The sequence below is a fragment of the Poecile atricapillus genome, unplaced genomic scaffold (genome assembly GCF_030490865.1).
Source record: "Poecile atricapillus isolate bPoeAtr1 unplaced genomic scaffold, bPoeAtr1.hap1 scaffold_277, whole genome shotgun sequence".
Lineage (NCBI taxonomy): Eukaryota > Metazoa > Chordata > Aves > Passeriformes > Paridae > Poecile > Poecile atricapillus.
Genome location: NW_026709079.1, coordinates 494 through 28,488, shown reverse-complemented (window position 1 = coordinate 28,488; position 27,995 = coordinate 494). Strand labels below are relative to the sequence as shown.

The following is a 27,995-nucleotide window of genomic DNA, read 5'->3' as shown; positions in this document are numbered from 1 at the left end:
GGGGCTCCTGGGGGTCCCTGGGGGGCTCCAGAGGGCTCCTGGGGGCTCCTGGGGGGCTCAGGGGGCTCGGGGGGGGGTCCCTGCCCTGCCCCCACTCCCAATAAAAGCTCTCGGTGTGACCCCGCCTGCTTGGGGGTGTTCTGGGGGTGTCCTGGGGTGTCCTGAGGTGTCCTGGGGTGTTCTGGGGGTGTCCTGGGGTGTCCTGGGGTGTTCTGGGGGTGCCCTGAGGGTGCCGGGGTTGGATCCATGGGGTGCTGGATCCCTCGGGGGGTCCCGGTGGGCACCGGCCAGGGCACCGTGAGGGTTTCCAAAGCGCCGTGATCCCGGAGATCCCTGCCTGGAACGGTGATCCATGGCCAGCTCCATCCCCAGATCCATGCCTGGAACGGTGATGCGTGCCCATCCCGTTGATCCGTGCCCATCCCATTGATCCGTGCCCATCCCATTGATCCGTGCCCATCCCAGTGATCCGTGCCCTGCTCCATCCCTGGATCCGTGCCCATCCCTGGATCCATACCTGTTCCCATCCCCAGATCCGTGACTGGAACGGTGATCTGTGCCCATCCCATTGATCCGTGCCCATCCCAGTGATCTGTGCCCGGCTGCATCCCTGGATCCGTGCCCATCCCGGATCCATACCCGTTCCCATCCGGTTGATCCGTGCCCATTCCCATCCTGGAGATCCGTTCCCGGTCCCAGATCCGTGCCCATCCCCATCCCCAGATCCGTGCCCATCCCCGGCTCCATCCCCACCCCCGTCACCCATTCCCGGCTCCGTTCCCATCCCCATCCCCGTTCCCATCCCCGTTCCCGGTTCCCTTCCCCGTGTCCCGTTCACATCCCCGTTCCCATCCCCACCCCCATTCCCATTCCCGTTCCCACCCCCATCCCGGTTCCCGTTCCCATGTCCCGTTCCCATTCCCGGCTCCATCCCCATTCCCATGCCCGTTCCCACCCCCATCCCCGTTCCCTGTTCCCGTTCCCTGTTCCCGTGTCCCGTTCACATCCCCGTTCCCATCCCCATTTCCATTCCCGTTCCCACCCCCGTGTTCCATTCCCGGCTCCATCCCCGTGTCCGGTTCCCATCCCCGTGTCCCACCCCCGGTTCCCGTTCCCTGTTCCCGTGTCCCGTTCCCGGTTCCCGTTCCCGTGTCCCATCCCCGGTTCCCGTGTCCCGGTTCCGCCCCCCGGTGCTGCCGGGGGTGCTCAGCGGGGCGCGGCGGCTCGGGCGGGTCCTGCGCAGAGCCCCTGGCCCGTGTCCGGCCCGGGGGTCACGGCGCCCCGGCTGCCACCGGGCTGGGACAGCGCTGGCATCGGGCTGGGAACGGGCTGGGACAGCGCTGGGAACGGGCTGGGACCGGGATGGGAACGGGCTGGGACCGGGCTGGGACCGGGCTGGGACCGGGCTGGGACCGGGCTGGGACAGCGCTGGGAACGGGATGGCACCGCCCTGGCACCGGGCTGGCACTGCCCTGGCACCGGGCTGGGACCGGGATGGGACTGGGATGGGACTGGGATGGCACCGGGCTGGGACAGCGCTGGGAACGGGATGAGATAGCGCTGGCACCGGGATGAGACAGCCCTGGCACCGGGATGGGAACGGGCTGGGACCGGGCTGCCACCGGGCTGGGACAGCACTGGCACCGGGCTGGGAGTGTCCTGGCACTGTCCTGGCACCGTCCTGGCACCGGGCTGGCACCGGGATGGGACGGAGCTGGCACCGTCCTGGCACCGTCCCCTCCCTCCCTCCCCTCCCGCCGCCTCCACCCGCGCCCGAGCGGCGCCGCCAGCCCGGAGCCAGCGGCGGGCGAGGGGCCAGACCGGGCACGGGGACAGGGACAGGGACAGAAATCACCCCGGGACAGGGAACAGGGACAAAAATCACCCCAGGAGAGGGGACAAGGACAGAAATCACCCCCTGGAGAGGGGACAGGGACCAAGGACACCCCGGGACAGCGGACAGGGACTGGGAACACCCCGGGAGAGGGGACAGGGACAAAAATCACCCCCGGGAGAGGGGACAGGGACTGGGACACCCCGGGAGCGGGGACAGGGACCAGGGACACCCCGGGAGAGGGGACACGGAGAGGGGACAGGGACAGAAATCACCCCCGGGAGAGGGGACAGGGACAGGGAACAAGGACAAAAACCCCTCTGGGAGAGAGCCCAGACCGGGCACGGGGACAGGGACATCCCCCCCCCCGGGGAGTGTCCCATGGTGTCACCGTCACCCCCCAACACCGGGCTGTGCCCCACATCCCGACCCCAAACCGGGGTGACATCCATCACCCGACCCCAAACCGGGGTGACATCCATCACCCGACCCCAAACCGGGGTGACATCCCGCACCCCGACCCCAAACCGGGGTGACATCCCGACCCCCGACCCCAAACCGGGGTGACATCCCGACCCCGACCCCAAACCGGGGTGACATCCATCACCCGACCCCTTATCAATCCCGTATCAATCCTTTATCAATCCCCTATCAATCACCTGTCAATCCCTTATCAATCCCTTATCAATCTCTTATGAATCCATTATCAATCCCTTATCAGATCCATTATCAATCCCGCATCACTCCTGTATCAATCCATTATCAATCTCTTATCAATCCCTTATCAATCCATTATCAATCCATTATCAATCACCTATCAATCCCCTATCAATCCCTTATCAATCCCTTATCAATCCCGGTATCAATCCCGTATCAATCCATAATCAATCCCTTATCAGATCCAGTATCAATCCCGTATCACTCTCGTATCCATCCCCTATCAATCCATTATCAATCCATTATCAATCCCCTATCAATCTCTCATCAATCCCTATCAATCCGTATCCATCCCCTATCAATCCTGTATCAATGCCTTATCAATCTCGTAACAATCCATTATCAATCCCCTATCAATCTCTTATCAATCCCGGTATCAATCCACTCTCATCCCTTATCAACCCATTATCAATCCCGTATCAATCCCTTATCAATCCCTTATCAATCCCTTATCAATCCCGTATCAATCTCTTATTAATCCCGGTATCAATCCACTCTCAATTCCTTATCAATCCTTTATCAATCCCTTATCAATCCATTATCAATCCCTTATCAGATCCATTATCAATCCCGCATCACTCCTGTATCAATCCATTATCAATCTCTTATCAATCCCTTATCAATCCATTATCAATCCCTTATCAATCCCTTATCAATCCCTTATCAATCCTGTATCAATCCCCTGTCAATCCCGTATCAATCCCTTATCAATCCATTATCAATCCCCTATCAATCCCTTATCAATCCCGCATCAATCCCGCATCAATCCCGTATGAATCCATTATCAACCCATAATCAATCCCGTATCAATCCCTTATCAATCCATTATCAATCCCGGTATCAATCCCGTATCAATCCCATATCAATCCCGTATCAATCTCTTATCAATCCCGCATCAATCCCGCATCAATCCCTTATCAATCCATTATCAATCCATTATCAATCCCTTATCAATTCATTATCAATCTGTTATCACAGGGGACACGGGGGGGGGGTCCCGGAGGGTCCCGGAGGGTCCCGGAGTTGTCCCGGGGTTGTCCCGGGGGGTCCCGGGGTGGTCCCGGGGTTGTCCTGGTGTGTCCCGGGGTTGTCCCGGGGGGGTCTCGGGGGGTCCCGAGGGGTCCCGGGGGGTCCCGGGGTTGTCCCAGGGGGTCCCGGGGGGTCCCTAGGGGTCCTGGGGGTGTCCCGGGGTGGTCCCGGGGGGGTCCCGGGGGGGTCCCGGGGGGGTCTCGGGGGGTCCCGAGGGGTCCCGGGGTGTCCCGGGGGGTCTCAGGTGGTCCCGGGCTTGTCCCGGGGTGGTCCCGGGGGTGTCCCAGGGGGTCCCGGGGCTGTCCCGGGGTTGTCCCAGGGGATCCCGGGGGGGTCCCAGGGGGTCCCGGGGTTGTCCCGGGTTGTCCCAGGGGGTCCCGGGGGGTCCCTGGAGGTCTCGGGGTGTCCCGGGGGGTCTCAGGTGGTCCCGGGCTTGTCCCGGGGTGGTCCCGGGGTTGCCCCAGGGGGTCCCGGGGGGTCCCTGGAGGTCCCGGGGTTGTCCCGGGGTTGCCCCAGGGGGTCCTGGGGTGTCCCGGGGGGTCCCGGGGTTGTCCCGGGGCTGCCCCAGGGGTGTCCCGGGGTTGTCCCGGGGGTGTCCCGGGGTTGTCCTGGGGGTGTCCCGGGGGGTCCCGGGGGGTCCCGAGGGGATCACGGGGGTCCCGGAGTTGTCCCGGGGTGTCCCGGGATTGTCTCGGGGGTGTCCCGGGGGTGTCCCGGGGGGTCCCGGTGCCTGTCGCGGTCCCTCCTTTGATCCGGTTCCAGCCCCGGCCCCCCCGCCCCGCCCGCGGCTACAAAAGAGCCCGGGACGGTCCCGATCGCTCAACCGGGACCGGCGGAGCTGTGAGAGCCGGGGGGGCTGGGAGGGGTCCTGGGGGTTCTGGGGGACTGGGGAGGGGTCCTGGAGAGGTCCTGGGGGGTCCTGAGGGGCTGGGGGGGCTGGGAGGGGTCTTGGGGGTGCTTCTGAGGGGCTGGGGTAGTTCTGGGTGTGCTGGGGGTGTTCTGAGGGTGCTGGGGGGATTCTGGAGGGGTCCTGGGGGGCTGGAGAGGGGTCCTGGGGGGTCCTGGAGGGGTCCTGAGGGTGCTGGGGGGGGTTCTGGGGGTGGTTCTGGGTGTGCTGGGGGGGTTCTCTGGGTGCTGGGGGTGGTTCTGGGGCTGGGGAGGGGTCCTGGGGGGGCTGGGGGGACTGGGGAGGGGTCCTGGGGGGTCCTGGAGGGGTCCTGAGGGTGCTGGAGGGGTTCTGGGTGTGCTGGGGGATTTTGGGGGGGTTCTCTGGGTGCTGGGGGTGGTTTCTGGGGGTGGTGGGGGTGTTCTGGGGGTGCTGAAGGGGTTCTGGGGGTGCTAGGGTGGTTCTGGGGGTGCTGGGGGGTCCTGGGGGTGGTTCTGAGGGTGCTGGGGGTGTCCTGGAGGGGTTCTGGAGGGGTTCTGGGTGTGCTGGGGGGTGCTGGGGGTGCTGGGGGGGTCCTGGGGGTGGTTCTGGGGGTGCTGGGGGGTTCTGGGGGTGGTTCTGGGTGTGCTGGGGGGTGCTGGGGGGGGTCCTGGGGGTGTTCTGGGGGTCCTGGGGGTGTTCTGGGGGTGCTGGGGGTGGTTGTGGGGGTGCTGGGGGGATTCTGGGGGGCTGGAGAAGGTGCCGGATTTGGGGCTGGGGGCTGCAGGGCTGGGCTGGGTTGGGGTCCCGGCCGCCCCCCCTGCAGCCCCCTCCCCACTTCAGGAAAGCTGAGGATGGGTCCCGCCACCTTCCTGGGGCTCTGCCTGCTGGGGTGCCTCGTGCTGCCCCCCAAACTGCCGGGTGAGACCCCCAAATGTACCCCGAGACCCCCAAATGTACCCTGAGACCCCCAAACTGCCCCCGAGACCCCCAAACTGAACCCCAAGACCACCAAACTGAGCCCCGAGACCCCCAAACTGAACCCCAAGACCACCAAACTGAGCCCCGAGACCCCCAAACTGAACCCCGAGACCCCCAAATTTCACCCAGACCCCCCTGAGACCCCCGAGCCCCCCCAAACCCGGCCCAAGGTTCCCCGAGCCCCCCCAAACCCGGCCCGAGGATGCCCCGAGCCCCCCCAAACTGCACCCGAGACCCCCAAACTGTACCCAGAGACCCCAAACTGAACCCTGAGACCCCCAAATGTACCCAGAGACCCCCAAACTGAAACCCGAGACCCCCAAGCTGTCCCCGAGACCCCCAAAGTGAAACCCGAGACCCCCAAATGAACCCAGACCCCCCTGAGACCCCCGAGACCCCCCAAACCCGGTCCGAGGTGCCCCGAGCCCCCCCAAACCAGACCCGAGGATGCCCCGAGACCCCCAAACTGCACCCGAGACCTCCAAACTGCACCCTGAGACCCCCAACTCAACCCCGAGACCCCCAAATTTCACCCAGACCCCCCTGAGACCCCCGACCCCACCCCAAACCCGGCCCGAGGATGCCCCGAGCCCCCCAAACCAGACCCGGGGTGCCCCGAGCCCCCCCAAACCAGACCCGAGGATGCCCTGAGATCCCCAAACTGAAACCCGAGACCCCCAAATGTACCCCGAGACCCCCAAATGTACCCAGAGACCCCAAACTGAAACCCGAGACCCCCAAATGTACCCCGAGACCCCCAAATGTACCCAGAGACCCCAAACTGAAACCCGAGACCCCCAAATGTACCCCGAGCCCCCCCCAAACCAGACCCGGGGTGCCCCGAGCCCCCCCAAACCAGGTCCAAGGATTCCCCGAGCCCCCCCAAACCAGACCCGGGGTACCCCGAGCCCCCCCAAACCCGGCCCGAGGATGCCCCGAGCCCCCCCAAAAGCCGCTCCCGGGTGTTTTGGGGGTCTCGGTGACCCCCGTGTCCCCCCCAGGGGCTCGGGCCACCCGCTGTCCCCGGGGCTGGCTGTCCTTCCAGGGCCACTGCTACGGCTTCTTCGGGCAGCAGCTGAGCTGGAGGAGGGCTGAGGTGGGTCTGGGGGTCCCGGGGGGTCCCGGGGGGTCCCGGGGGGTCTGGGGGGTCACCCAGGACCCCCCCTGGATGTGGCTTTGTCCCCAGGCGTGGTGCCAGGCCACCGGCGGGGGTCACCTGGTGTCGCTGAGGAGCCCCGAGGAGCACCGGGCGCTCGCCGCCTTCCTCGCCCGGAGGCCGCGGGGAGAGGAGGAGGAGGAGGAGGGAGAGAAGGAGCGGGACAGGGACAGGGACAGGGACAGGGACAGGGACAGGGACAGGGACAGGGACAAGGACGGTGTCTGGATCGGGCTGCACCGGCGGGTGAGTGTTGTGTGCCCGGGTGTCACACCGCGGTGTCACTTGCTGTCACCTGTCTGTCCTCTGTCTGTCACCTGTCTGTCCCCTGCCACACCTGGATGTCCCCTCCTGCTGTCCTGGTGTCCCCTGCCACACCTGGATGTCCCCTCCTGGTGTCCCCTGCCCTCAGAGTGTCCTGTCTGCTACATGCGCTGTCACCTGGCCCGTGTGTCCCTCTGTCCCCAGCCCTGCCCCTGTCCCTGTCCCTCTGTCCCTGTCCCCAGCCCTGTCCTCCTGTTGCATCCGTGTCCTCCTGTCCCTGTCCCTGTCCCTGTCCTTGTCCCCATCCCTGTCCCTGTCCCTGTCCTTGTCCCCATCCCTGTCCCTGTCCCTGCCGCGTCCCTGTCCCCATCCTGTCCCCATCCCTGTCCCCTGGCCCCATCCCTGTCCCCATCCTGTCCCATCCCTGTCCCTGTCCCCATCCCTGTCCCCATCCTGTCCCCATCCTGTCCCCATCCTTGTCCCCATCCTGTCCCATCCTGTCCCTGTCCCATCCGTGTCCCCTTATCTCTGTCACCACCCTGTTCCCATCCTGTCCCCATCCCTGTCCTCCTGTCCCTGTACCAGCCCTCTCCCTGTCCCTGTCCCTGTCCCAGCCATGTCCCTGTCCCCATCCATGTCCCCCTGTCCCTGTCCCCTGTCCCCATCTCTGTCCCTGTCCCCGTCCTGTCCCATCCCTGTCCCTGTCCCCATCCCTGTCCACATCCCCATCCCTGTCCCCGTCCTGTCCCCATCCCTGTCCCTGTTCCCTGTTCCAATCCCTGTCCCCATCCCCATCCCTGTCCCCTGTCCCATCCTGTCCCATCCTGTCCCATCCCTGTCCCCTGTCCCCATCCCTGTCCCTGTCCCCGTCCTGTCCCATCCTGTCCCCTGTCCCCTGTCCCATCCTGTCCCTGTTCCCATCCCTGTCCCCATCCTGTCCCATCCTGTCCCTGTCCCATCCATGTCCCCTTATCTCTGTCCCCATCCTGTCCCCATCCTGTCCCTGTTCCAGCCCTGTCCCTGTCCCAGCCGTGTCCCTGTCCCCATCCATGTCCCCCTGTCCCTGTCCCCTGTCCCCATCTCTGTCCCCACCCTGTCCCCTGTGTCACAGCGCCAGGGCTGGCTCTGGGCTGATGGCTCCCCCCGCCGTTATTGGGCCTGGGAGGGGGACGATGGCCCCAAGGGACACCCCTGCATCGCCCTGGAGGATTCGACAGGTGAGGGGACAGGGACAGGGGACAGGGACAGGGGACAGGGACAGGGGACAGGGACAGGGACAGGGATGGGGACAGGGGACAGGGACAGGGACAGGGACAGGGATGGGGACAGGGACAGGGACAGGGACAGGGACAGGGATGGGGACAGGGACAGGGGACAGGGGACAGGGACAGGGACAGGGGACAGGGACAGGGGACAGGGACAGGGGACAGGGACAGGGGACAGGGACAGGGACAGGGGACAGGGACAGGGGACAGGGATGGGGACAGGGGATAGGGACAGGGGACAGGGATAGGGACAGGGCTGGGGGGACAGGATGGGGACGGGGGGCAGGGATGGGGACAGTGACAGGGATGGGACAGGGGACAGAGGGACAGGGATGGGACAGGGGACAGAGGGACAGGGATGGGGACAGGGGGACAGGGATGGGGACAGGGACAGGGACAGGGGACAGGGGACAGGGACAGGGGACAGGGACAGGGGACAGGGATGGGACAGGGATGGGGACAGGGATGGGGACAAGGGGACAGGGGACAGGGCTGGGACAGGGATGAGGACAGGGGGACAGCGGCCCTGGGGACAGCGCTGTGCCACACCCAAGGGATCAGCTGGTGAGGGGACCCAAGGGTGGGGGGCTCAGGGGGTGTCCGGGGGGTCTCAGGGGGTGTCTGGGGGTGTCCGGGGGTGTCAGGGGTGGCTCAGGAGTGTCCCCCGTGTCGCCTGTCCCAGCTGGCTTCGTGTCCCCGCAGGGTTCATGGCCTGGGAGGGCGAAGCCTGCGGGGAGCGCAAACCCTTCGTGTGCAAATACCCGGCCTAGGGGGGCCCGGGACCCCCGGGAGACCCCCGGGAGACCCCCGGGAACCCCCCTGGAACCCCCCGGGAACCCCCGGGAACCCCCCTGGACCTGGCCCCACCCCTGCAGCCCCCCGGGTACCCCCCGGGAACCCCCCGGAACCCCCCGAAGCCCCCCGGGACCGGGGTCTGACCCCAAACCCCCACCCCGATCCTGCTCCCAGCCCTGCACCTGCTCTGCTGCCCCCCAAAATCATCTCCTGTTCCCCAAATCCATCTCCTGTGCCCTCAAAATCACCTCCTGTCCCCCCAAATTCATCTCCTGTCCCCCCAAATCCATCTCCTGTCCCCCAAAATCATCTCCTGTCCCCCAAATTCACCTCCTACCCCCCAAATTCATCTCCTGACCCCCCAAAATCACCTAATGTCCCCCCAAATTCATCTCCTGTCCCCCCAAATTCATCTCCTGCCCCACAAATTCATCTCCTGTCCCCCAAATTCATCTCCTGTCCCCCCAAATTCATCTCCTGACCCCCCAAAATCATCTCCTGTCCCCCAAATCCATCTCCTGTGCCCTCAAAATCACCTCCTGTCCCCCCAAATTCATCCCCTGGCCCCCCAAATTCATCTCCTGTGCCCCAAATCCATCTCCTGTGCCCTCAAAATCATCTCCTATCCCCCAAATTCATCTCCTGCCCCCCAAATTCATCCCCTGCCCCCCCAAATCCATCTCCTGCCCCACACTCTGTTCCCCAAACCCTTCCCCCCACCCAAACCCAGCCCCCCAATCCCAGAGCCCCAAACCCCCTGTCCTGCACCCCAATTCCCATCCCCCACCCCCACTGCGCCCCCCGGGACCCCCCAATAAAGAGACGGAAGCAGCGGGACCCCCCCGTGTCCCCCCCTGGCTGTGTCTGCGCCCCACGGGTGACACCGACGGGGGAGGGGGACCCCAAAACCCCCCCCGAGGTCCCCACGGGGGGTGGGGGGGGCTGGGGGTGACCCCAGGGGAGAGGGTGACCCCAAAATGAAAAGTGACCCCAAGGGACAGAGGTGACCCCAGGGGAGGGGGTGACCCCAGGGGAGGGGGTGACCCCAAGGGACAGAGGTGACCCCAAGGGAGGGGATGACCCCAAGGGACAGAGGTGACCCCAAAGGACAGAGGTCACCCCAAAATGAAAAGTGACCCCAGGGGAGGGGGTGACCCCGAGGGACAGAGGTGACCCCAAGGGAGGGGGTGACCCCAAAATGAAAAGTGACCCCAAGGGACAGAGGTGACCCCAGGGGACAGAGGTGACCCCAAGGGACAGAGGTGACCCCAAGGGAGGGGGTGACCCCAAAAAGAAAAGTGACCCCAGGGGACAGAGGTGACCCCAAGGGACAGAGGTGACCCCAAGGGAGGGGGTGACCCCAAAAAGAAAAGTGACCCCAGGGGACAGAGGTGACCCCAAAATGAAAAGTCACCCCAAGGGAGGGGATGACCCCAAGGGACAGAGGTGACCCCAAGGGACAGAGGTGACCCCAAAATGAAAAGTGACCCCAAGGGAGGGGGTGACCCCAGAGAAGGGGTGACCCCAAAATGAAAAGTGACCCCAGGGGAGGGGGTGACCCCAAAACGAAAAGTGACCCCAAGGGACAGAGGTGACCCCAAGGGAGGGGGTGACCTCAGGAGAGGGGGTGACCCCAAAATGAAAAGTCACCCCAAGGGAGGGGATGACCCCAAGGGACAGAGGTGACCTCAGGGAAGGGGGTGACCCCAAGGGAGGGGGTGACCCCAAAATGAAAAGTGACCCCAAGGGACAGAGGTGACCCCAAAGGACAGAGGTGACCCCAAAGGAGAGGGGTGACCCCAGGGGAGGGGGTGACCCCAAAACGAACAGTGACCCCAAGGGACAGAGGTGACCCCAGGGGAGGGGGTGACCTCAGGAGAGGGGGTGACCCCAAAACGAAAAGTGGCCCCAGGGGAGGGGGTGACCCCAAAACGAAAAGTGGCCCCAGGGGACAGAGGTGACCCCAAGGGAGGGGTGACCCCAAGGGGGCGGTGACCCCAAAACGAAAAGTGACCCCAAGGGACAGAGGTGACTCCAAGGGACAGAGGTGACCCCAAGGGAGGGGGTGACACCAGGGGACAGAGGTGACCCCAAAATGAAAAGTCACCCCAAGGGAGGGGATGACCCCAAGGGACAGAGGTGACCCCAAGGGACAGAGGTGACCCCAAGAGAGGGGGTGACCCCAAAATGAAAAGTGACCCCAAGGGACAGAGGTGACTCCAAGGGACAGAGGTGACCCCAAGGGAGGGGGTGACCTCAGGAGAGGGGGTGACCCCAAAATGAAAAGTGACCCCAGGGGACAGAGGTGACCCCAGGGGAGGGGGTGTATCCATGGGGTATTTTGGGGTGTATCCATGGGGTATTTTTGGGGTGTATCCATGGGGTATTTTGGGGTGTATCCATGGGGTATTTTGGGGTGTATCCACGGGGTATCTTGGGGTGTATCCATGGAGTATTTTTGGGGTGTATCCATGGGGTATTTTTGGGGTGTATCCATGGGGTATTTTGGGGTGTATCCATGGGGTATTTTTGGGGTGTATCCATGGGGTGCTGGGCTGTATCCCTGGGCTGTACCCATGGGCTGTGGTTTTGGGGTGTATTTTTGGGGTGTGTTTTTGGGGTGTATCCCTGGGTTGTATGCATGGGCAGTGGTTTTGGGGTGTATTTTGGGGCTGTACCCACGGATTGTGTTTTTGGGGTGTATTTTTGGGATGTATATCCATGGGCTGTACCCATGAGGGGTATTTTTGGGGTGTTCCCATGGGCTGTGTTTTTGGGGTGTATTTTTAAGGTGTGTTTTTGGGGTGTATTTTTGGGGTGTTCCCATGGGCTGTATTTTAGGGCTGTATTTTTGGGTTGTGTTTTTGGGGTGTATTTTTGGGGTGTCCATGGGCTGCTGGGCTGTACCCATGGGTATTTTTGGGGTGTTCCCATGGGCTGTATTTTTGGGGTGTGTTTTTGGGGTGTATCCATGGCCTGTACCCATGGCTGTGTTTTTGGGGTGTATTTTTGGGTTGTATTTTTGGGCTGTATTTTCAGGCTGTATTTTTGGGTGTGCTATCAGGCTGTATTTTCAGGCTGTATTTCAGCCTGTATTTCAGACTGTATTTCAGGCTGTATTTCAGGCTGCATCTCAGGCTGTATTTCCAGGCTCTATTTCAGGCTGTATTTCAGGCTGTATTTTCTGCCTGTACCCATGAGTTGTATTTTCTGCCTGTATTTCAGGCTGTATTCTCTGTCTGTATTTTCAGGCTGTATTTCAGGCTGTATTTCAGGCTGTATTTCAGGCTGTATTTCAGGCTGTACCCATGAGTTGTATTCTCAGACTCTATTTCCAGGCTGTATTTCAGGCTGTATTTCAGGCTGTATTATCAGACTGTATTTCAGGCTGTATTTCCAGGCTGTATTTTCCGGCTGTCTTTCAGCCTGTATTTTTGGGTGTATTATCAGGCTGTATTTCAGGCTGTATTTCAGGCTGTATTTCCAGGCTGTATTTCAGGCTGTATTTCCAGGCTGTATTTCAGGTTGTATTATCAGCCTGTATTTCAGGCTGTATTTCCAGGCTGTATTTCAGGCTGTACCCATGAGTTGTATTATCAGGCTGTATTTCCAGGCTGTATTTTCAGCTGTATTTCAGCCTCTATTTCAGGCTGTATTATCAGGTTGTATTCTCAGTCTGTATTTCAGGCTGTATTTCAGGCTGTATTTCAGGCTGTATTATTGAGCTGTATTTCCAGGCTGTATTTCAGGCTGTATTTTCGGCTGTATTTTCTGGCTGTACCCATGAGTTGTATTCTCAGGCTGTATTTCAGGCTGTATTTCAGGCTGTACCCATGAGCTGTATTCTCAGACTGTATTTCCAGGCTGTATTTCCAGCCTGTATTTTCAGGCTGTATTTCCAGGCTGTATTTCAGGCTGTATCTCAGGCTGTATTTCAGGCTGTACCCATGAGTTGTATTTTCGGGCTGTATTTCAGGCTGTATTTTCAGGCTGTATTTCAGTCTGTATTTCAGGCTGTATTTCAGGCTGTATCTCAGGCTGTATTTCAGGCTGTATTTCAGGCTGTATTTTCTGCCTGTACCCATGAGTTGTATTTTCGGGCTGTATTTCAGGCTGTATTTTCCGGCTGTATTTCAGCCTGTATTTTCAGGTGTATTTTCAGGCTGTATTCCAGACTGTATTTTCCAGGCTGTATTTTCAGGCTGTACCCATGAGTTGTACTCTCAGGTTGTATTTCAGGCTGTATTCCAGGCTGTATTTCCAGCTGTATTTCAGGCTGTACCCCCGCTCCCCCCGCTCCATTCCCCCCTCCCCCATCGCTGTCCCCTCTGTCCCCCCCCGGCTGTTGTGACCCTGGAACCCCCCGCGGCCTCTGTGACACCACGGCCACCCCCCGCCTGGCCTCGGGCTCGCTGTGCCCCGCCGGTGTCACTTTGTCACCACGGCAGCGCCACCACCGCCACCACCGCCGGCAGCAGCAGCGGCAGCGGGGGCTCGCACGGGCTGGGGGGCTCCGGAAGACCCCCCCCCCAATGTCACACGACAGCTCGGTGGGTCCCTGGAGACCCCACCGGTCCCGGGTTCCGGTGTCGGTGCAGTTCCGAACCCCCGGGCCCAAGTACCGGCTCCCGGGGGGGATCGGTGAGTGCGGGGAGGAGTGTGAGGAGCGGGGCGGGGGTCGCAGGGTCTTCACCGAGCCCCTCCGCGCCCGCAGGTTCCGAGCAGAGAGACCCCTCCAGCCGCCGAGCCCCCGCCTACAGCTTCGGGAGGAAACTGGGGCGCCCCGAGGAGCCTCGCTCGCCCGGACCCCAATATTTGGTGCCCACCGGTTTCACCTCCCGGGGCCGCGACCGAGCCCCCGCCTTCACCATGGGCCGCCTCCCCCGGGAGCGCAGGGTCAGCAGCACCCCCGGGCTGAGCGCAGGGTCAGCAGCACCCCCGGGCCAGGTGAGTGGGGGGCGGCGGGACCCCCCCGAGGGGCTCTCGAGGCTCGCCCCGGCTGAGCTCGGCTCGCCCCGGCTGAGCCCCGCTCGCCCCGGCTGAGCCCCGGCTGAGCCCGGCTCGCCCTGGCTGAGCTCGCCCCGGCTGAGCCCCGGCTGAGCCCCGGCTGAGCCCCGCTCGCCCCGGCTGAGCCCCGCTCGCCCCGGGTCAGCCCCGCTCGCCCAGGCTCTCCCCGGCTCAGCCGGGCTCGCCCCGGCTGAGACAGAGCCCCCGCTGAGCCCCGCTCGCCCCCGCTGATCCCCGCTCGCCCCGGCTGAGCCCCGCTCGCCCCCGCTGATCCCCGCTCGCCCCGGCTGAGCCCCGCTCGCCCCGGCTGAGCCCCACTCGCCCCTCGCAGCTCAGTATCACCCGGAGCTCGCCAACAGGGCCACCCTGCCCTCCAGCCCCGCCTGCGTCTTCATCCCCCGCGGCCGCCCCGACAAACCCCAGGAGACGCCAGGTGAGGGAGGGGACACGGGACCCCCCACGGCTCCAGGGGGTGGGACCCCCACATTCCACTTGGGGTGGGACCCCCACATCGCCCGGGGGCTGGACTGGGACCCCCACATCGCCCGGGGGTGGGACCCCGACATCCTGCCTGGGGTGGGGTGGGACCCCCAACATCCCTCCTGGGCTGGGACCCCCAGCATCTCTCTGGGGTGGGACCCCGACATCTCCCTGGGGTGGGACCCCCACATCGCCCGGGGTGGGACCCCGACATCCTGCCTGGGGTGGGGTGGGACCCCCAACATCCCTCCTGGGCTGGGACCCCCAGCATCTCTCTGGGGTGGGACCCCCACATTGCCCGGGGGTGGGACCCCAACCTCGCCCGGGGTGGGACCCCGACATCCTGCCTGGGGTGGGACCCTCAAAATCCTGCCTGGGGTGGGACCCCCAATATCTCCCTGGGTCTGGGCTGGGACCCCAATATCCCACCTGAGATGGGCTGGGACCCCAACATCTCCCTGAGGTGGGACCCCGACATCTCCCCGGGGTGGGACCCCCACATTGCCCGGGGGTGGGACCCCAACCTCGCCCGGGGTGGGACCCCGACATCCTGCCTGGGGTGGGACCCCCACATCTCCCGGGGGTGGGACCCCGACATCCCGCCTGGGCCGGGACCCCCAACATCTCCGGGAGTGGGACCCTCAAAATCCTGCCTGGGGTGGGACCCCCAATATCTCCCTGGATCTGGGCTGGGACCCCAACATCTCCCTGGGCTGGGACCCCCAGCATCTCCCCGAGGTGGAACCCCAACATCTCCCTGGGGTAGGACCCCAACATCTCCCTGGAGTGGGACCCCGAACATCCCACCTGGACTGGGACCCCAACATCTCCCTGAGGTGGAACCCCAACATCTCCCGGGGGTGGGACCCCCATTATCCCACCTGGGCCGGGACCCCCAACACTCCCCCGGGGCTGGCCTGGGCCCCCCATCTCCTCCTGGGGCTGGGATCCCCCATCCCCCTGGGGCAGCCTGGGCTCCCCAACACCCCCAGGCTGGGCTGAGCACCCTCCCCAACACCCCCAGGCTGGACTGAGCCCCCTCCCCAACACCCCCAGGCTGGGCTGAGCCCCCTCCCCAACACCCCCAGGCTGGGCTGAGCCCCACACCCACCCCAGCACCCCGGGACTGAGCTGTGCCCCCTCCCCAACACCCCCAGGCTGGGCTGAGCCCCCCACCCCAACACCCCCAGGCTGGGCTGAGCCCCCTCCCCAACACCCCCAGGCTGGGCTGAGCCCCCCACTCCAACACCCCGGGGCTGAGCCCCCTCCCCAGCCCCGGGAGGGTGAAGCCCCCTGAGTTGCGCCCCCTCCCCAGCCCCGGGAGGGTGAAGCCCCCTGATCTGAGCCCCCTCCCCAGCCCCGGGAGGGTGAAGCCCCCTGATCTGAGCCCCCTCCCCAGGTCGGGAGGGTGAAGCCCCCTGATCTGAGCCCCCTCCCCAGGCCCTGCCAGCTACGAGCTGCCCCCGGTGATGGGGCCCCGCCTGGTGACCAAGAGATCGGCCCCCCAATACTCCATGGCCGGGCGGCGGCGCAGCCTCTTCGACCCCCGGGAGAGGGTGGGAGACGGGGGAGCGGGGGAGCAGGTGCACAGGGGCTGGGGGCTGGGGGCTGGGGGGCTGGGGGTGGGGGGTGTGGGGGTCTGGGGGTGGGATGATGAGGGTATCGGTGTGCTAGGGGGGTGTGGTGGGGGGTGCCGGGGGTCTGGGGGTGGGATGCTGAGGGTAGCGGGGTGTCCGAGGGGTCTGGGGGTGGGGGGTGCTGGGGGTTTGGGGTGTCCGGGGGCTGGGGGCTGGGGGGCTGGGGGGTGCCAGGGGGCTGGGGGTGGGATGATGAGGGGCTGGGGGTGCCAGGGGTCTGTGGGTGGGGTGCTGAGGGTTTTGGGGTGCCCGGGGGCCGGGGGCTGGGGGTGCCCGGGGGCCGGGGGTGGGGGGGTCTGTGGGTGGGGTGCTGAGGGTTTGGGGTGCCAGGGGGGTGCTGGGGGTGGGGGGTGTGGGGTACTGGGGGTGGGATGATGAGGATTTGGGGTGACAGGGGGGTGTGGGGTACTGAGGGTGTGAGGGGTGCCAGGGGTTTGTGGGTGGGGTGCTGAGGGTTTGGGGTGCCAGGGGGCCGGGGGGTGCTGGGGGTGGGGGGTGCTGGGGGTCTGTGGGTGGGATGATGAGGGGCTGGGGGTGACAGGGGGGGTGTGGGGTGTGGGGGGGTCTGGGGGTGGGATGCTCAGGGTTTGGGGTGCCAGGGGGGTGGGGGGTGGGGGGTGCTGGGCGTGGGGGGTGCCGGGGGTCTGTGGGTGGGATGATGAGGGGCTGGGGGTGACAGGGGGGTGTGGGGTGTGGGGGGGTCTGTGGGTGGGATGCTCAGGGTTTGGGGTGCCAGGGGGGTGGGGGGGTGGGGGGGTGCTGGGCGTGGGGGGTGCCGGGAGTCTGTGGGTGGGGTGCTGAGGGTTTGGGGTGCCAGGGGGATGTGGGGTAGGGGGTGCTGGGGGTCTGGGGTGCCAGGGGGCCGGGAGGTGGGGGTGACAGGGGGCCGGGGGGTGGGGGTCTGTGGGTGGGATGCTGAGGGTGCGGGGTACCCAGGGGGCCGGGGGCTGTGGGGTGCCGGGGGTCTGTGGGTGGGATGCCGAGGGTTTGGGGTACCCAGGGGGCCGGGGGGTGTGGGGTGCTGGGGGTCCGTGGGTGGGATGCTGAGGGTATCGGGGTGCCAGGGGTCCGTGGGTGGTATGCTGAGGGTTTGGGGTGCCCGGGGGCTGTGGAGTGTGGGGTGCCGGGGGTCTGTGGGTGGGATGCTGAGGTTTTGGGGTGCTCGGGGGGTGTGGGGTGTGGGGTGCCGGGGGTCCGTGGGTGGGATGCCGAGGGTGTGGGGTACCCAGGGGGGTCGCGTCACCCGCCCCTGTCCCCGCAGACCCCCGGACCCAGCAATTACAGGACCGTGGACACCGATGTTTACATGGCGCGGGCGCCCCGCTGCACCATGGCCGGGAGGAGCCGCCCCGTCCCCATCGCCAAAACACCCGGACCCTGCGACTACAGCCCCAAACAGGTGACAGCGACAGGGACAGGGACAGGGGACAGCGACAGGGAGAGGGGACAGGGGACAGGGACAGGGGACAGGGACAGGGAGAGGGGACAGGGACAGGGGACAGCGACAGGGACAGCGACGGGGACAGGGACAGGGACAGGGGACAGGGACAGGGACAGGGAGAGGGGACAGGGGACAGCGACAGGGACAGGGACAGGGGACAGGGACAGGGGACAGCGACAGGGACAGGGACAGGGGACAGGGACAGGGACAGGGGACAGGGACAGGGGACAGGGAGAGGGGACAGGGGACAGGGACAGGGACAGGGACAGGGACAGGGGACAGCGACAGGGATAGGGACAGGGGACAGGGACAGGGATGGGGACAGGTGACAGGGACAGGGACAGGGGACACCGGGACAGGGGATGGGGACAGGGACAGGGGACAGGGATGGGGACAGGGACAGGGGACAGGGATGGGGACAGGGATGGGGACAGGGATGGGACAGGGGACACGGACAGGGGACAGGGGACACCGGGACAGGGACGGGGACAGGGATGGGGATGGGGACAGGGACAGGGGACAGGGATGGGGACAGGGATGGGGACAGGGATGGGGACCAGGACAGAGATGGGACAGGGATAGGGACAGGGACAGGGACTGGGGACAGGGGACAGCCCCTCACCTTCTCACGGCCTCTGTCCCCCCGCAGGCCACCAAACAAGGGCAGACCTTTGGCGTGCGCCACTCGGACTCCGTGATCCCCGTGATGGACTCGCTCCCGTAGGGCAGCGGGGCCGCGGTGGCACTGGTGGCACTGGTGACACTGCCAGCCTGTGACAAACATGAACCTGCAGCAGCACCCGCTCCCTCCTCCCCTTCTGTCCCCAGGGCACCCCAAAACCATCCCCAGGGAGACCCTGGAGAGGGGACCCCAAAACCATCCCCAGGGAGATCCTGGAGAGGGGACCCCAAAACCATCCCCAGGGATACCCCAGAGAGGGGACCCCAAAACCATCCCCAGGGATACCCCAGAGAGGGGACCCCAAAACCATCCCCAGGGAGACCCTGGAGAGGCCACAGAGGGGGGGGACCCCAAAACCATCCCCAGGGAGACCCTGAAGAGGCCACGGAGGGGGGACCCCAGGGTGGGGTGGGATGTGCTGGGGGTGAGGGATGTGCTACTGACCCTGCTCCAGCTGCATCCCATCCCAATTCCCATCCCATGGATCCCATGGATCCCATGGATCCCATCCCAGTTCCCATGGATCCCATCCCAATTCCCATCCTATGGATCCCATCCCATGGATCCCACCCCATGGATCCCATCCCATGGATCCCATCCCATCCCACCCCATGGATCCCATGGATCCCATCCCAATTCCCATGGATCCCATCCCAATTCCCATTCCATCCCATCCCATGGATCCCATGGATCCCATGGATCCCATGGATCCCATCCCAATTTCCATCCTATGGATCCCATGTCATGGATCCCATCCCATGGATCCCACCCCATGGATCCTATGGATCCCACCCCATGGATCCCATGGATCCCATCCCATGGATCCTATGGATCCCATCCCATGGATCCCACGGATCCCATCCCATCCCATGGATCCCATCCCATGGATCCCATCCCATCCCATCCCATCCCATGGATCCCATCCCATGGATCCCATCCCATGGATCCCATGGATCCCATCCCATCCCATGGATCCCATGGATCCCATTCCATGGATCCCATGGATCCCATCCCAGCTCCTGGGGGCCCGGGAGGTTCTGGGGACACCGAACAGGGAGGGGACAATGAACAGGGAGGGGACAAACGTCAGCGCCACGCCTTGGGGACTCTGACCACTCTGTGGGATCTGTGGGGTCTGTTGGGATCTCTGTGGGATCTCTCTGGGATCTCTGGCATCTCTGGGATCTCTGGGATCTGTGGCATCTCTGGGATCTTTGGGATCTCTGGGGTCTCTGGGATCTCTGGGATCTCTCTGATCTCTGGGATCTGTGGGATCTCTGGGATCTGTGGGATCTCCAGGATCTCTGGGATCTCTGGGATCTCTCTGACCTGTGGGATCTCTGGGATCTCCAGGATCTGTGGGATCTGTGGGATCTCTCTGGGATCTCCGGGATCTCTGGGATCTCTCTGGGATCTCTGGGATCTCTGGGATAGGCGGGTCCCTGGCAGGGCAGAGCCCCCGGGCATCACCCGTGAGTGTCCCCAGCCAACGAGGGACGCGGGGGGGTCACCCCTGTGTCACCCCCCCGTGTCACCCCCGTGTCACCCCCGTGCCACCCCTCCTGTCACCCCCGTGCCACCCCTCCTGTCACCCCCGTGTCACCCCCGTGTCACCTCCCGTGTCACCCCTCGTGTCACCCCCCGTGTCACCCCCCGTATCACCCCCCGTGTCACCCCCATGCCACCCCCGTGTCACCCCCCGTGTCACCTCCCGTGTCACCCCCCGTGTCACCTCCCGTGTCACCCCAGTGTCACCCCCCGTGCCACCCCCGCCGCGGCCTCTCCCGTGCCCCGCTCGTTGTCCCGGGCTCAGAGTCCACGGCCGGAGCCGCCCCACGGCCCGCGGGCAGCGGGCACCGGGCACCGGGCCAGGCCGGGCACGGGCACGGGCGGGTCCCGGCAGCGCCGGGGGAGGCGCCGCCCCGGGGGAACCGGGAGCGGCCCCGAGGGAACCGGGAGCGGCCCCGCAGGTTTGGGGTGACGGCTCCGAGTAACCGGGAGCGGCCGTGCGGGAACCGGGCGAGGCCCCGGGGGAACCGGGAGCGGCCCCGAGGGAACCGGGCGAGGCCCCGAGGGAACCGGGAGCGTCCCCGGAGGAACCAGGCGAGGCCCCGGGGGAACCGGGCGAGGCCGTGCGGGAACCGGGCGAGGCCCCGGGGGAACCGGGCGAGGCCGTGCGGGAACCGGGAGCGGCCCCGAGGGAACCGGGAGCGGCCGTGCGGGAACCGGGCGAGGCCGTGCGGGAACAGGGAGCTGCCCCGAGAAAACCGGGAGCGGCCCCGAGTGAACCGGGAGCGGCCCCGAGGGAACCGGGAGCGGCCGTGCGGGAACCGGGCGAGGCCGTGCGGGAACCGGGAGCTGCCCCGAGAAAACCGGGAGCGGCCCCGAGGGAACCGGGCGAGGCCCCGAGGGAACCGGGCGAGGCCGTGCGGGAACCGGGAGCGGCCCCGAGGGAACCGGGAGCGGCCCCGAGGGAACTGGGAGCGGCCTCGAGGGAACCGGGAGCGGCCGTGCGGGAACCGGGAGCGGCCCCGAGGGAACAGCGAGCGGCCCCGAGGGAACCGGGAGCGGCCTCGAGGGAACCGGGAGCGGCCGTGCGGGAACCGGGAACGGCCTCAAGTGAACCGGGCGAGGCTCGGTTCGGTGCGGGATCCGGGGCGAGGCCGTGCGGGAACCGGGAGCGGCCCCGAGTGAACCGGGCGTGGCCTTGCGGGAACCGGGGCGCGGCCGTGGGGGCTCGGGGTGACGGCTCTGAGTAACCGGGGCGCGGCTCCGCGGGTGTCACCGGTGCCACTCGGGGGTGTCACCGCCGTCACCGACCGGACCGAATCGCGGTGCCGGCTGTCCCAAAGCGGGGTCCGGTTGTCCCAAAGCGGGGGTCCGGTTGTCCGGGACAGGGATGGACACCCCGACACCTCTCCCGACCCTGATCCGCAAGAAGCGGGACGGGGAGCGCCTGGAGGACGCCGAGATCCGGAGCTTCGTGCGCGGCGTCACCGAGGGCACGGCACAGCAGGGACAGATCGGTGCGGGCGGGGACACCCGGGGGACACCCGGGGGACACCCGGGGGACAGAGCGGGGGACACCCGGGGGACACCCGGGGGACACCCGGGGGGCATCCGGGGGACAGAGCGGGGGACACCCGGGGGACAGAGCGGGGGACACCCGGGGGACACCCGGAGGACAGAGCGGGGGACACCCGGGGGACAGAGCGGGGGACACCCGGGGGACACCCGGAGGACACCCGGGGGACAGAGCGGGGGCCATCCGGGGGACACCCGGGGGACACCCGGGGGACATCCGGGGGACACCCGGGGGACAGCCGGGGGACAGAGCGGGGGACACCCTGGGGACAGAGCAGGGGACATCCGGGGGACACCCGGGGGACACCCGGGGAACAGAGCGGGGGACAGAGCGGGGGACACCCGGGGGACAGAGCGGGGGACACCGGGGGACACCGGGGGACACGGCCGGGGAGCACGGGCAGAACCGGGGGACGTGGCCAGGGGAGTGACACGGGGACAGGGGGACATCGGGGAGGGATCCCAGCGAGGGGAGGGACAGGCTGGGATGTGTCGGGGGGTCCTGGGCAGGGGACACACGGCTGGGGGGGACCCCAGGAGGACAAGAGAGGGACTCCAGGACATGTCAGGGGGGTCAGGAGCAGGGGACACGGCTGGGGGACCCCAGGAGGACAGGAGGACTCGAGGACATGGAAGAGGTTCCTGGGCAGGGGACACCGTTGGGGGACCCCAGGAGGACAGGAGAGGGGACACGGCTGGGGGGGACCCCAGAAGGACAAGAGAGGGACTCCAGGACACGGCGGGGGGGTCAGGAGCAGGGGACACGGCTGGGGGACCCCAGGAGGACTCGAGGACTCGAGGACATGGAAGAGGTTCCTGGGCAGGGGACACAGCTGGGGACAGACCCCAGGATGTGACATGGGGACACACGGCTGGGGGACCCCAGGAGGACAGGAGAGGGACTCCAGGACATGTCAGGGGGGTCCTGGGCAGGGGACACACGGCTGGGGACAGACCCCAGGATGTGACCAGGGCTGTCTGGGTGTCCCGGGCAGGACACTGAGGTGTCCCCGCGTGTCCCCAGGTGCCATGCTGATGGCCATCCGGCTGCGGGGCATGGACGCGGCTGAGACGCTGGCCCTGAGCCGGGCCATGGCGAGCTCGGGCCGCACGCTGGCCTGGCCACCAGCCTGGCACGGGCTGCTGGTGGACAAGCACTCCACTGGTGGCGTTGGGGACAAAGTCAGCCTGGCGCTGGCACCCGCGCTGGCCGCCTGCGGCTGCAAGGTGAGGGGGGGTCCCGGAGATGGGGAGGGGTCTCGGGCATGGGAAGGGCACGGGGGAGTCCCGGGGATGGGGAGGGGTCTCGGGCATGGGAAGGGCACGGGGGGGGTCCCGGGATGGGCACGGGGGAGTCCCGGGGATGGGGAGGGGTCTCGGGGATGGGGAGGGCACGGGGGGTCCCGGGGTGGGGAGGGCACGGGGGGGTCCCGGGGATGGGGAGGGGTCCCGGGGATGGGGAGGGCACAGGGGGTCCCGGGGATGGGGAGGGGTCCCGGGGATGGGGATGGGGAGGGCACGGGGGGTCCAGGGATGGGCACGGGGGAGTCCCGGGGATGGGGAGGGGTCCCGGGGATGGGGAGGGCACGGGGGGTCCCGGGCATGGGGAGGGGATGGGGGGTCCGGGGATGGGGAGGGCACGGAGGGTCCCGGGCACGGGGGGGTCCCGGGCATGGGGAGGGGATGGGGAGGGCACGGGGGGGGGTCTCGGGGATGGGGAGGGCACGGGGGGTCCCGGGGATGGGGATGGGGAGGGCACGGGGGGGGTCCAGGGGTGGGCACGGGGGAGTCCCGGGGATGGGGATGGCACGGGGGGTCCAGGGGTGGGCACGGGGGGTCCAGGGGTGGGCACGGGGGGTCCCGGGGATGGGGAGGGGTCCCAGGGATGGGGAGGGCACGGGGGAGTCCCGGGGATGGGGAGGGGTCCCGGGCATTGGGAGGTCTCAGGGGGGGGGTCACCGAGGCTCTGCGCCCACCTGTGCCCCCTCCCCAGGTGCCCATGATCAGCGGGCGCGGGCTGGGACACACCGGGGGCACCCTGGACAAGCTGGAGGCCATCCCCGGGTTCCGCGTGTCCCAGAGCCCCGAGGAGGTGACAGATTGGGGGGTGACGGGTGGGGGGACACCCACGGGAACCCCCAAAGCCGGCGGGAACCGGGATCGGGGGAGCCGGGGCTCCGGAGGGGTGGGGGTGACAGTGGGGGGTCCATGGGGTGTCAATGGGGTGGGGGTGTCCGTGGGGGGTCTCACTGGGGTGTCCATGGGGTGTGGGGTGTCAGTGGGGTGTCCGTGGGGTGTCCCTGGGGTGTCCGTGGGGTGTCAGCGGGGTGTCAGTGGGGTGTCAGTGGGCTGTCCATGGGGTGTCAGTGGTGTCAATGGGGTGTCACCGGTATATCCATGGGGTGTCACCGGGGTGTCCGTGGGGTGTCCATGGGGTGTCACTGGGGTGTCAGTGGGGTGTCCATGGGGTGTCACCAGTGTGCCCGTGGAGTGTCCATGGGGTCTCTCCGGTGTGCCCACGGGGTGTCCATGGGGTGTCACTGGGGTGTCACTGGGGTGTCACTGGGGTGTCCGTGGGGTGTCAGTGGGGGGTCCATGGGGTGTCAGTGGTGTCAATGGGGTGTCACCGGTGTGCCCACGGGGTGTCACCGCCTGTCAGTGGGGTGTCAGTGGGTATCAATGGGGTGCCCATGGGGTGTCACCGGGTTGTCACTGGTGTGCCCGTGGGGTGTCCGTGGGGTGTCAATGGGGTGTCAGTGGTGTCACCGGGGTGTCACCGGTATGCCCATGGGGTGTCACCGCCTATCCGTGGGGTGTCCATGGGGTGTCAATGGGGTGTCACGGGAGTGTCCATGGGGTGTCCATGGGGCGTCAATGGGGTGTCACTGGGGTGCCCATGGGGTGTCCGTGGGGTGTCCACGGGGTCTCATTGGGGTGTCACTGGTGTGCCCGTGGGGTGTCACTGGGGTGCCCATGGGGTGTCCGTGGGGTGTGGGGTGCCCGTGGGGTGTCCGTGGGGTGTGGGGTGCCCGTGGGGTGTCCGTGGGGTGTCCGTGGGGTGTGGGGTGCCCGTGGGGTGTCCGTGGGGTGTCCACGGGGTCTCATTGGGGTGTCACTGGTGTGTCCGTGGGGTGTCACCGGGCTGTCCGTGGGGTGTCCATGGGGTGTCCATGGGGTGTGGGGTGTCCGTGGGGTGTCCGTGGTGTCAATGGGGTGTCACTGCCTTGTCACCGCCTTGTCACCGGTGTACCCGCGGGGTATCAGAGGTGTCACCGCCTTGTCCCCGGTGTTCCCGCGGGGTCTCCGTGCTGTCCCACCGTGTCCCCCCGGGTTCCCGCAGATGCAGCAGATCCTGGAGCGGGTCGGCTGCTGCATCGTGGGGCAGAGCTCGGAGCTGGTGCCCGCAGACCGGGTGCTCTACGGGCTCCGCGATGTCACGGCCACCGTGGACAGCCTGCCGCTCATCACCGGTACTCGGGGGGCTCCGGGGGGCTGCGGGGAGCGGGGGAGGGGGCTCAGGGTGACCCCCCGGCCCCTCCTCAGCCTCCATCCTCAGCAAGAAGGCGGCGGAGCAGCTCTCAGCGCTGGTGCTCGATGTCAAATTCGGGGAGGCGGCTCTGTACCCCACCCAGGAGAGCGCTCGGGAGCTGGCGCGGAGCCTGGTGAGACCCCCGGGACCCCCCCAGGACCCCTGCCCGATGTCCCTGCTCGCTGTGGCCGCCACCCCCGGGTGTCCCCGCGCAGGTGGAGGTGGGCACGGAGCTGGGCATCCGAACCGCGGCTCTGCTGAGCCGCATGGAGCAGCCGCTGGGCCGGGCCGTGGGAAACGCGCTGGAGGTGCTGGAGGCGCTGGAGTGCCTGGGGGGCAGCGGGCCCCCCGACCTGCGACACTTGGTGACAGCCCTGGGTCAGTGGGGGACACCGGGGGACACGGGGGGGACACCGGGGGGACAAGGACAGGGGCGTGTCCCCCCGACCTGCGACACCTGGTGACAGCCCTGGGTCAGTTTGGGACACCGGGGGGGACACCAGGGAACAAGGACTGGGGGTGTCCCAGGGACCTGCGACACTTGGTGACAGCCCTGGGTCAGTGGGGGACATCGGGGGACACGGGGGGACAAAGACAGGGGGTGGCCCCCCGACCTGCGACACTTGGTGACAGCCCTGGGTCAGTGGGGGACACCGGGGTACAAGGACAGGGGGGTGGCCCCCCGACCTGCGACACCTGGTGACAGCCCTGGGACACCGGGGGGACACCGGGGGGACACCAGGGGACACGGGGGGGACATCGGGGGACACCGGGGTACAAGGACAGCGGGTGTCCCAGGGACCTGCGACACCTGGTGACAGCCCTGGGTCAGTGGGGGACACCGGGGGGACACCGGGGGACACGGGGGGACACGAGGGGACAAGGACGGCGGTGGCCCTCCCCACCTGGTGACAACCATGGATCAGTGGGGGACACCGGGGGACACCGGGGGGACAAGGACAGGGGGTGGCCCTCCCGACCTGCGACACCTGGTGACAGCCCTGGGTCAGTGGGGGACACCGGGGGGACACGGGGGGACAAGGACAGGGGGTGTCCCAGGGACCTGCGACACTTGGTGACAGCCCTGGGACACCGGGGGGACACTGGGGGACAAGGACAGGGGGTGGGCCAGGGGTCCCCCACTCTCTGTCCCCTGCTGGGGTCCCTGTCCCCCTCCCCTTCCCCCCGTCCCGCAGTGGGTGGGGGGCGCAGAGGGGCAGGGTTTGGGGGGGTCCCCAAGAGTGGGGGTCCCTGGGGGGGGTCCCAGCCCTGTCCCGATATTGGGTGGGGGTCCCAGCCCTGTCCCGATATTGGGTGGGGGTCCCAGCCCTGTCCCGATATTGGGTGGGGGGTCCCAGCCGTATCCCGATATTTGGGTGAGGGTCCCAGCCCTGTCCCGATATTTGGGTGAGGGTCCCAGCCCTGTCCCGATATTTGGGTGAGGGTCCCATCCATATTCCGATATTTGGGTGAGGGTCCCAGCTGTATCCCGATATTTGGGTGAGGGTCCCAGCCCTGTCCCGGTATTTGGGTGAGGGTCCCAGCTGTATCCCGATATTTGGGGTGAGGGTCCCAGCCCTGTCCCGATATTTGGGTGAGGGTCCCAGCCCTGTCCCGGTATTTGGGTGAGGGTCCCCGCCCATGTCGCGATATCTGGGTGCAGGGGGCACGCTGCTGTGGCAGTGCGGGATAAGGAAGGGGTGTATCCCGATATTTGGGTGGGGGTCCCAGCCATGTCCCGATATTTGGGTGAGTGTCCCCGCCCATGTCGCGATATTTGGGTGCAGGGGGGGACGCTGCTGTGGCAGTGCGGGATAAGGAAGGGGTGTATCCCGATATCGGGTGGGGGTCCCAGCTGTATCCCGATACTGGGTGGGGGTCCCAGCCCATGTCCCGGTATTTAGGTGAGTGTCCCCGCCCATGTCGCGATATCTGGGTGCAGGAGGGACGCTGCTGTGGCAGTGCGGGATGGCGGCGGGAGCCCCGCAGGGCTCGGAGCTCCTGGCGCGGGCTCTGGACGATGGCTCGGCCCTGAGAAGGTTCCAGGCCATGCTGGGGGCGCAGGGGGTGCCCCCCGACATCGCCCGGGACCTCTGCGCCGGGACCCCCGCCCAGCGCCGCCGGCTCCTGGGGGAGGCCAAGGTCTGCGAGGAGCTGCCCGCGCCGCAGGAAGGTCAGGGGAGACCCCCACCCCAAATTCCCCACCCCCAAATTCCCCACCCCAAATTCCCCATCCAAATCCCCCCACCCCAAATTCCCCACCACAAACCCCCCACCCCCAAATCCCTCCCCAAATCCCCCCACCCCAAATTCCCCACCCCCAAATTCCCCACCCCCAAATCCCTCACCCAAATCCCCCCACCCCAAATTCCCCGCCCTAAACCCCCGCCGCAAACCCCCCACCCAAACCCCTAACCCAAATCCATCACCCCAAATCCCCCACCCCAAACCCCCCACTCCAAATCCCCCACCCAAATCCCCCACCCCAAACCCCCCACCCCAAATCCCCCACCACAAACCCCCCACCCAAAACCCCCACCCGAATCCCCCACCCCAAACCCCCACCCCAAATCCCCCACCCCAAATCCCCCACCCAAACCCCGAACCCAAATCCATCACCCCAAATCCCCCACCCCAAATCCCCACCCAAATCCCCCACCCAAATCCCCACCCCCAAATCCCCCACCACAACCCCCACCACAAAACCCCCCACCCAAATCCCCCACCCCAAACCCCACCACCCCAAATTCCCACCCCCCTAAATCCCATCCCCAAATCCCCCACCCCAAACTCCCCACCCAAATCCCCCGCCCCAAATCTGTCCCTGTCCCTGTCCCCAGGCTGGGTGCAGCCGGTGCGGCGCTGCCCGTGTCCCTGTCCCCATGTCCCGTGTCCCCAGGCTGGGTGCAGCGGGTCCGGGCGCTGTCCCTGTCCCCATGTCCCCATGTCCCCATGTCCCGTGTCCCCAGGCTGGGGTGCAGCGGGTCCGGGCGCTGCCCGTGTCCCCTGTCCCCATGTCCCCCATGTCCCCATGTCCCCGTGTCCCCATGTCCCCATGTCCCCATGTCCCCGTGTCCCCGTGTCCCCCATGCTGGGTGCAGCGGGTCCGGGCGCTGCCCGTGGCGCGGGTCCTGCACGGGCTGGGCGCGGGTCGCTCTCGGGCCGGGGACCCCGTGAACCCCCCGAGTTGGAGCCGAGCTATTGGTGGGGCCCGGGGAGCACCTGCGGG

At 66.6% G+C, this 27,995-nt stretch overlaps 2 protein-coding genes across 2 annotated transcripts; both read left to right on the top strand.

Annotated features, from left to right (window-relative positions):
- The first annotated feature begins 13,438 nt into the window (after positions 1 to 13,438).
- On the top strand, positions 13,439 to 16,862 carry LOC131574381 (outer dense fiber protein 3-like). The gene is made up of 5 exons (XM_058828828.1): positions 13,439 to 13,547; positions 13,621 to 13,853; positions 14,226 to 14,346; positions 15,834 to 15,949; positions 16,848 to 16,862. The coding sequence occupies exons 1-5, from the start codon at positions 13,439 to 13,441 to the stop codon at positions 16,860 to 16,862; spliced, it is 594 nt and encodes a 197-aa protein (XP_058684811.1).
- A 373-nt stretch (positions 16,863 to 17,235) lies between these two features.
- On the top strand, positions 17,236 to 27,704 carry LOC131574380 (thymidine phosphorylase-like; the record flags this gene model as incomplete). The annotated part of the gene is made up of 12 exons (XM_058828827.1): positions 17,236 to 17,244; positions 17,292 to 17,429; positions 18,121 to 18,191; positions 19,903 to 20,123; positions 21,051 to 21,179; positions 22,262 to 22,464; positions 23,231 to 23,329; positions 24,578 to 24,707; positions 24,781 to 24,899; positions 24,982 to 25,144; positions 26,709 to 26,939; positions 27,666 to 27,704. Coding segments are annotated over exons 1-12 (1,552 nt in total), but the record flags the coding sequence as incomplete, so codon positions are not given.
- Between the last annotated feature and the right edge of the window lie 291 nt (positions 27,705 to 27,995).

Excerpts from the sequence above, each read along its gene's own strand:
- LOC131574381 (XM_058828828.1), top strand. The coding sequence starts at position 13,439 with ATGTCACACGACAGCTCGGTGGGTCCCTGGAGACCCCACCGGTCCCGG. Across the intron at positions 13,548-13,620 it reads CCGGCTCCCGGGGGGGATCG|GTTCCGAGCAGAGAGACCCC; the intron begins GTGAGTGCGGGG and ends CCGCGCCCGCAG. Across the intron at positions 13,854-14,225 it reads CAGCAGCACCCCCGGGCCAG|CCCCACTCGCCCCTCGCAGC; the intron begins GTGAGTGGGGGG and ends GCCCCGGCTGAG.